The 8996-nt window shown below is 55.2% G+C and overlaps 2 protein-coding genes across 2 annotated transcripts; both read right to left on the bottom strand.

The window, feature by feature from the left end:
• Positions 1-6: 6 nt before the first annotated feature.
• Positions 7-7398, bottom strand: CSUI_010346 (type i fatty acid synthase; the record flags this gene model as incomplete). Its single annotated transcript, XM_068070451.1, has 8 exons — positions 6796-7398; positions 4552-6653; positions 4161-4420; positions 3617-3884; positions 3164-3407; positions 1527-2799; positions 786-912; positions 7-447 (listed from the first exon to the last, which is right to left on the bottom strand). Coding segments are annotated over exons 2-8 (3252 nt in total), but the record flags the coding sequence as incomplete, so codon positions are not given.
• A 64-nt stretch (positions 7399-7462) lies between these two features.
• On the bottom strand, positions 7463-8900 carry CSUI_010345 (uncharacterized protein). The gene has a single exon (XM_068070450.1). The coding sequence runs from the start codon at positions 8545-8547 to the stop codon at positions 8245-8247; it is 303 nt and encodes a 100-aa protein (XP_067917573.1). The 5' UTR covers positions 8548-8900; the 3' UTR covers positions 7463-8244.
• Positions 8901-8996: the final 96 nt, after the last annotated feature.

The raw sequence follows: 8996 nt of genomic DNA, 5'->3' as shown, positions 1-8996 counted from the left end.
GTTTGCACTTGCATCGAAGGTCTTACAGCGCGCGTCCGGCGCCAGCATGCGTGACTTGCAGAACGCCACCGTGACATGTGGAGAGAGCATCAGATTGACTCCTGCAACGACGGCTGACACGCAGCTGCCACCTTGGAGCTCTTGAACGGCGATATGTAAAGCGACGAGAGATGAGGAACATGCCGTGTCCACAGTCATTGAGGGTCCCAGAAGGCCGAAGGTGTATGAAAGGCGATTTGCAATGATAGACGATGCGTAGCTCGTGGTCGTGTAGCTGCTGATGCCGATGTCCAATTGACTGCAGACTTGGTACCAGTCATTTGAGCAGCAACCAACAAAGACTCCGATGTTTGCGCGATGGAGAGCCTCTCGCGTGTATCCACTGTCGTAAAGAGATTCGTAGGCCACCTCCAGGAGAAGGCGCTGCTGGGGGTCCATCGACTTAGCCTATGGAAGAGCAGTCCACAGCAAATGTAATATCTCCAGCCAGCCCTGTCAGCCTGTCAGACCTGATCTTTGCAGTCCTATCCTGGTGAAGAGATGATACGGGGTAAACTGGGATGGCGTTGACCGGAACTGTCTTTCCGGAATGAGAGCTAGGCACGCCCCAAAACAGGGTACTGAAGAAACCTGGACACCTAGGACTGAGCACTTCTCGGGCAGCGTCGCGCGTGAATCGCCGGCTTGCCTAACTTCTGAGTGCTTACAATTAATCCCCCATACAAGCGCTTCATTGGCTCACATTTTGGAGAGGGAAGCAAGTACCCGATTCACCGGTGGCTTACCTCGGATGGAGATATTCGGAAAAAGGCGGCGTCGAACATTTCTGCGTCCTCGATGAAACCCCCCTCCCGCACATATGCCTTGCCATCTGCGCCCGGATCGGGATCAAAATATTCCTCGACATCCCATCTGCACAGAAAACCACATAAAGGAACTCCGGGGTCTTCCGAGAGGACTGCTGCTACGGAGATCAGCAACCCTAAACCAGGTGTGCCAGCAACACAGAACCACTGTGCCAGCATTCTGCTGTTTGTATCCCATTTGAAGCTTCATTGAAGGCCAATTGGCGCGGGTAGTAATTCAATTGCTCAGTATACTGCCTACGACTGCAGACTCCCCTGCCAGGCTTGTGCGACTCATATTGTTCCGTCCTAGAACTGCAAGTAGCGGTATGCAGAGCTACCACTGAACTCGCAACCTCATGGCATTGTCTAGTGTGCTGGTCCCCGAATATGCACCATCCACAGACTAAGCACACTGCGCCTCTCCGAAACCAGCATGGCCGCTTACACACGGGAACGCAATCGCCTCGCACGATGTACGGGGCGGTCACCCGCATAGACGCACAAACCCTTATCCGGTCTCCAGACGAAAAGACGCATTCCGACACTAGAGCCTCCGGCCCAAGCTACAGTCGCGAAACCTGCGTTTGCATTCGCATACCAACAAAAGTGGCACCCTCCTACTGCCACATCGCGGTCTCCAGCCCGATCAGAACTCAGCGGATGCAATGCAGTTTTTACCTGGAGCGAGGCACCTCCGCAATGGCGTCTACTCCACACATAAGGAGGTCCCAAAAGGCACTCAGTGATGTGCTGCCGCCAGGAAGGTTGCAGGCAGCTCCAACAATAGCAGTAGGTTCTTTACAAGCGCGGTCCTCGGTCCCCACCAGATCCTCAGCCCCCTTGCCTTCAAGCTCACGTACAAAGAAGTCGATGACATCCGAAAGTGTCGGGTAGTTGAATAGAAGAGTGGGCTCTACGTCGACCTTTAGGTCCTCCGAGAGAATTTCTGAGAACTCGACGGCACCGATGGAATCGACTCCGAGCTCATGAAGCGGTGCGTCGAGCTCGGGCAACTCGTTGCTGCCAAGGACTGTCTTGGCTGCCTCGAAGACTGACCGTTTAACTCTCTCGCTGAGAGCCGCAGCGTCACCGCTGACTTGGGCTGCTGCCTTACTCGCCCCTTCTTCAGGAAAAGGGTTCTCGCCTGTCCCGTTTCGAGGAGACGCGGTACTCTCCGACGTGTCCGTCCCGCTGCGGCACAAAGGAGAACTGGCATTCTGTTTGCAGTTGCTGCCTTTACTGCTAAGTACAGAACTTCCTCCAGTACTGCCCGCGTTACTTCGGCCGTGGGAAGGTAGCTCGTGTATTACTTGGTGCTGATGCGAATGGTCAAGCAGAATCCCCTCGACTTGCTCGGAGAGCAGACGTTCTTTCGTCAGCGAACGGCGAACCTTGCCGCTACTGGTTTTGGGAATTGTACGGGGACGCAAGAGCCACAATCGATGTATTGTGAGGCCTGTATTGGCTGCGACCGATTTCTTTATGTCGCGGACCACCTGTTCGTAGTAGCTCCGGTCGAACTGCCGCTTTACTCGGAGCCATAACCCTTTAATACCCTCTTCCAAGCGAACTTCTGCGGCAACTCCTAATGCCTCGTGGCCATCCACGTCGATAGCAAACGCGGCAGTTGAGCCAGGACGGACCATGGGGACCTTGTCAACAGCTTCTTCGATGTCTTGAGGATAGAAGTTTCGCCCACGGATAATGATCAGATCTTTTAGACGTGCAGCGACGAACAGCTCTCCTTCGTGGTAGAACCCGCTGTCACCCGTGCGCATGCCCAGTGGAGGAGTCGGCTTCCCATTCAGATCCGTAAAGCTATAACAGAATGTCTCCTTGGTGTAGTCAGGCCTCGAGAAATAGCCGCGTGCGACCGAACTGCTATACACTATGATTTCTCCGACTTTCCCAGGCGGTAACTCCTTTCTGGTCTCGGGGTCTACAATTCTGACTGCACAGACAGAGCCACGCAAAAACAAAACCGGACAAGTGGGTTGATTTTGAAGAGCGAGACGGACTTGCAGCGCTGCTGGCTGAAGCAAAGGGAGCTCTGTGACACGTTCGCTTAGGAGGGTCCTTCCGGAGTCCGAATGCGGAGCCATGGTGGAAGAGGCACGCGGGACCTTCTCGCTAGCTGATTGTGGGACTGCTGATCTACGGAGCGGCCGTTTTTAAAAAACAAAAGACGGACAAGCAGTCTATAAGTGGCCACGCGAAGACAATTCGACTCCTAAGCAGCAAGAGACCACCAAACCACAGACGTTCCCGCAGACGTGCTGACAACAAAAGCAGGGTGCACCCGGCAGTGCACGTACCCTCGACGCCTTGGAGAGGAACACCGCAGCCAACAAGGACCTGATAATCTTCTTGAGCCATGGTCACTACTGACTCCGGTGTCAAAGGCACGACCTTCTTCTCGTTCTGAAGCTGGTAAGAATCTACAATCAGAATCCTGGGAACAGTCTGCCAAGTCTTTCTTGCAGTCACAATCAGCGTGTGCTCCGCCAAACCGTAAGCTGGACAGATGGCACTCCGTCGTAGACCTTTAGGACAGAATTTCTGCACAAAAGAGACACGCGGCCCGAAGTGGCTTGCATTAGAAAACACCAACCCACGGACTCGAGAGAGGCCCCGTTCGGCCACAGTGCTACGCGGCTGTAGGTCAGAAGAGTTCGATTGTGGAGAAGATCCGGCGGTGCCGCAGGGGGCGCCTACTGTTCCTGACGAACTGGTCTGGAACAACGATCCGAGAATTACACGAGACCTACCTCGCAAAAACGGTCGATTGTCGCGGCCCGAATGGGCTCCGCTCCAGAAAGCATGCCACAGATACGCGAGAGATCCAGCTGCTCATAAACAGCGTCAGGCATCTTCCGCGTTACTACGTCGAACGCGAAGTTTGGGGCCGCGCAGCAGATGCAGTCGTATTTGGACATCCCTTGAAGCCACAACCACGGGCGGCGAATGAAGTCAATGGGTGACATTTGGTAAAGCGTTGCTCCACATAGAATAGGAGAGCAAACGAATCCAATCAGCCTGAATTAACAAAAAGTATCCCATACTGGTCAGAACTTTTGAATGCTGTCGAGATCGAATGGACCATCAAACGGAACCCTCTTCTCCGGGGGCTGTGCGCACTGGTGTCCTCCGCATCATTAATCTACTGCAGCACGAGCGGTGTATTCACTGATGCCCTAAAAGTAACCAAGCAAGCAAAGGTACTCCGCAAAGAGGCGGGCGCCTGTGTGGTGCCTTTGTTCAGAACTGGGGCACACAGAAGCGGGCTTTTTGCGCTACGAAGGCAACACTCACCCCATGTCATGATAGACTGGAAGCCAAGAGAATGCTCTCAGCCGGTGCCCCCTGTACTTCAAAGAGATTTCCTGTCTCCGGCGCCAGAACTCCCGCTGGTTCACGAGAGAGAAGTCGTGAGTCGATATGTTCTCGTCGTCGCCAGTGTTCTCGTAATGCGAAGGGAACTCATAGGCGCTCCAGCATAAATGACAGTTGTGCAGCAGTGATCCGTGGGTGACAATGACACCTTTCGGATTCCCCGTGCTGCCAGACGTGAACTGCGCGCAGAATAGCAGCACGTGAGAATGCTAACACATAGCACTCTGCAGGCACCGTCCTCCTTTTGGACTGCAGAGCCCGCTCCGATTCAATCTGTTTACACATCGTGGAGACCCTCTTGTGTTCGTACCTGAAGGAAAGCTGGATGGTGTGGCGAGAGGCTCGGAAACTCTGGCCCATCCACCGGAACCGGCTGCCTCTTGAGCACGTCATCGGTGCAGATCCATTTGACCGATCTCCAGCGAGGATCCTTCGCCACCGTTGAGATGACCTGGGCGACGCGCCGGTACATGGTGTTGGTCAGGGCTGCTTTGCACTGGGAAATCTCATGGATGTCGCAAAAGCGAGGGACGTCGCTCAGACCCTTCGTGGGGTCCGGCGGATACACCGGGACGGCGACCAGCCCGGAGGTTATGCATGCGAAAAAGGCGACAATAAAGTCAACTCCGGGAGGATAACAGAGAATCAGCCGGTCTCCGGTCTTAAGACCGTCATCCCGTAAGAACCTGTTCAGCTTTGCCATGCGAGAGTACAGCTCCGAGTACGTCAGCGTCTCAGCAACATCTCCATCGGAATTCAGCCACACGACTGTGTCCTCATCAGGAACAAGACGATTCCAGCACTCACATACATTACCAAAAGGGTTATCGCCATATGCTGCCCACAACTCTTTGAGGTCCCGGCCTAAGGGCCGCTCTGGAATGTCGTCGAGGGCACCGGCAATATGCCCCGGTGACGGAGCTGGCTGGTTACTCGGCGGCCGGCTCATTTTCGCAAACTTGCGTGTGACCGAAAACAAACAGCAGAGGAAGCCCCAGTACGGAGTAGACGCCCTGCCAAGACCCGCGGAGAACGATTCAACGCTTTCCGCTGAAACAACATAAACTCGACGCAGAAAACCCGCTGTCTGCTGCCACTGCTGCACAACCGCTAGGGCCGGTGGCTTGTATGTTGTAATGCAGAGCAGGAAACTCGAGGAGGAGCAGAAAGCGTAAGACTAAGCAGCGCTCCTCACAAAAGAAAACATTACTTTCTTCGGGAAGTGGATTAAGCCAGGACGGTCGGGCCCTGTGCAGCCTCCGGATTACACACGATTCAGCGGCTGCTCCAAAACCACTAGTTTAGAAGCTACGAGTCATTCACGACGCAAAAAGCGGTCTGTCCCCAATGACAGACTGAGCCGCGCTGTCGCTTGCTAGTAAAAAACGCGCCTGCTCGAGAAAAAATTCAGGTGGCACACTCGTGGAAAACCAAAACTCGGATAACAGAGCTTCAGCCAGTACGAGAACGAATTAAGCAATAGAAAGGCCTTTTCCTTGATTCTGTAAGCATCAGGAAAGCGAAACTGGCGAGAGCGAGGTCACTGACAACAAATAGAGCAATCGCAGCGGCTTGGCGCCCACCAAAGACCATTGTCTGTGGAGGCGAAGATAAAAAGCAGCCGTTCTCCCGAGGGCTACAGACAGTCCTGAACCGGGCAGGGCAGTTGGACGTGAAATAGGACACTTCGGTAGCAGTGTCTCAAAGCACGCAGTTGCACGCCTGCTTGAGAAGCGGTGAGAACGGTGTGTCACTCTTCTGCAGCGTAACCGAGAAACGGGAATTGAATACCACTCTGCGTCAAACCACACTGAAGAGCAGCTCTACACCGGTCGCTACTGTAGGTGCCCAGCACAAAGAATAAAATTCGCCGTTGGACTCGCAGAAAGAAGGCCACCGACCACACCGGTCCTAGCTCTTTTTTGTCGAGTGCTTTTGAAGTGCACCCGGCCCCCTGCCCGCGACCGCGTCTCCCGCTCCTGCGGCGGCAGCCGGAGACAGGGAGCTCCGCGCGGAACCCTTGACGGCAACGAGACGGCTTGTACACAGGGCAAAAGAAAGCCGGCGAAAATCAGGTACAGTTTTGAGCGCTGTGTCACGAGGAGGCGTACAGGAAAACCAAAAGAGAAAATAATCGGGGAGACCAGGGTGATGCTCGTGCAGGTGCTATTGCACGACCTGACGAGCGATCACGCTCTCATGCGGTTCTGCCTCATGCTGCCAATGAGGAACTGACCACAACCACAAGCATCCGAAAGAACAATGATGCAGGAAGGAGTAGGGAAGAAGACAGCCTGACGGGGAATAAGACTGAAAAGACAACTTCGAGAAGAGCGACACAGTGAAACGCGTCCACGGTTTCCCGGTGTCCAAGCCGGGTAGAGGCACTGTGCCGCAGACCCACCCGGAGGGCTGCGTTCAGATTGAACAAAGCGAACAAACAGAGAGAAACCACGGTAACGCCCGGAAACAGATTCTTGCGAAAAGAGGAAAACACGAAAATGCTTGCCGAAAAAGAACTCACTGCAGCACCCCTCCAGACTATCTTCCTTACCTTGCTGGGTGTCTCCGCCGAGGCAGCACCGACCAGCACGCGGGTGCCGAGCTGCCAGCAGCAAGGAATGCTTCCCGGGCATGACGCAACACGACCAGCCGTCTCTTGCGAGTCGTCCCTTGCCTGCCCTACGAGCAACCAAGTGCGTCGGCCCGTGCCTCCTCGGAGCCGGCGCCAATCGCCGCACTGGCACCTTTTTTAGCCGCGAGCGTCACCCGAGGGCGCCACACGGTCAAAAGTCCCTCCCATCTTGTACAAGAGGCGCAACTCTTTCCGCAAAGAAAAGAAAAAGCGAAACACAGCACGGCTTTTGTCGGGACACCAGAGAGAGCACACTGATCACGTGAGGTGAATGTTGTCCTTGCGCCTTCCTGCTCTCCTGCCACGCAACGAAGAGACGCGGCACACCTCGGTAGGCCGGCTGCTCCAAGTTGCAACCCTAGTACGCTGGAGAGCGCAGAGCAGAGAATAGTTAAGTTCACCAGTCGCCACCGCCCCCGTTCTTCGGCCTTACCTTCCGATGGAGGCGCTGCGTCGAGTTCCCCCCTGAGGCGGTTTGTTCAGCTCCGTTACGCGTAATCTGCAGTCCCCTGACGGTCCAGTACACCTGCGGTAATGACGTAAGTAGGCGGTTTGAGCACGACCGTTTGTATATCTGAAAAAATATCTGGGCGCACAGCGGTGTCCCAAGTTGAAAGCCATCCACCACCGATTCAAATGCCAAGCTCGGTCCTTAGCGGCGGAGGTGCTCTGCATCACCCCGGGCCAGAAGTGAACCGCTCGGAGGCGTCCGCTGCCTATCAGTCAGCCGCAGTACTTCTCCGGTCAGCGCCCAGTGCTTCACGCGGTGCCTACGCCGCGCCTGGCACCCGTCGAAAAGCGCGCGGTTCGCCTCGACTCCCCCTGAGCCGCTCTTGCCTCCTAGTTAAAAGCTGCGCAGAGGAGCGGGCCAGCATCTGCGATGCTCCGAGAACAAGCATCCACGGAACTCTAATGTTTCAGACTCACAGCCGAGCCCACGCCGCCGAGAACAGTTTGCGCCTTGCATGGGACAGCCATTTTCAGGTCACGCCAGTAGCGCCGCGAAAGCCACGCGCGTCCTCTCGGCTCTTGGTGAAGTGGTCGCGTAGCATGGCACACGCCAGGCTTAACCGTGGCTGACGCCTCCAGTCAGTCCAACCAGGCCCAGCTTTTGTTTTGCTCTGGTGCCAGTAGACGATAGCTTGAGCTGCTCTTGACGCCGTGCTAGAATGCTGCTGTGGTTACCTCGCAGAGCTGAGAGTGCCACCAGACCATCGTTAGTGTCCTGATAAAACGTGACCACCCTGCAATTCCCGACTTCACAGGACTGGAAGATACGCTACCAAAGGTGCAGCAAGTGTCCGCTAAGTCACACGTTCTCGACTAAACTGTTCAAGGCTCCACCTTTGAGCCCGTGATCCGTTACTTCTAGTGCAGGAGATGCACAGCGGGGCATAGACTGCTGCCGCAAAACCTCCCAACGGGCTGCCTTCCCATCTGTCGTGTCTCCCACAGAATTGCTGCAGGGTTCCGCGGGCGGCGAGACTCGATCATATTTAGCGACTGTCTGCCTACAGACAAACGGTCGCGAAAGCATGCTACTCCATCTGCCCAAGCATTCTGTCGCCTCTTGAGACGTGGGAGCGACATAGCCATCGGACGGATTGTCCAACTGTCAAGGTTCTTCTCCGGGCCGCCCTGCACCTGGAGCGAATACCGTCCGCTAAGCATCTGTTAGCTGTTTCTGTCGTGGACGACAGCTCGTAAGTTCGAAAGCCACACTGGTGAAACGGCTACATTTGCCGGCCCTTGTTCTTAGAAAGCTAGCAAAGAAACGACCAACAGCCAACCGCAGGCGGCACTTGTGGTGCACACACCACACTGTCTGCGCCCCTTTGGCTGCTTGGCAAGCCTGTACGTTAACGATTATCTTTGCCGTGTTCCTTACGGTTCACATTCTCGCTGAGTTCCTGCTGATAAATCCACTCCAGCTCACCCGTCTCGAAGTCAATGAAAATCTCGATGAACCTGAGGCGGTCGGCAGGCCACATAAGTCTGAATCAGAAGCATTCGCGCGACTTCGTGGGCACGGGAGACCAGCTACCATCGAGTTGTACAACGGCATTAGCTGAGGGAGTAACCGCTACCAGCGTTGCGCCCTCAGCTAATGCCGTTGTACA

This window comes from Cystoisospora suis (genome assembly GCF_002600585.1).
Source record: "Cystoisospora suis strain Wien I chromosome Unknown contig_7204, whole genome shotgun sequence".
In the NCBI taxonomy this organism is placed as follows: Eukaryota; Apicomplexa; class Conoidasida; order Eucoccidiorida; family Sarcocystidae; genus Cystoisospora; species Cystoisospora suis.
Note: the sequence above shows the minus strand (reverse complement) of the source record. Positions and strands in the feature narration are given on the sequence as shown.

Bases quoted from the DNA above. Each gene is read 5' to 3' on its own strand.
- CSUI_010345 (XM_068070450.1), bottom strand. From the start codon at position 8,547: ATGCTTAGCGGACGGTATTCGCTCCAGGTGCAGGGCGGCCCGGAGAAG.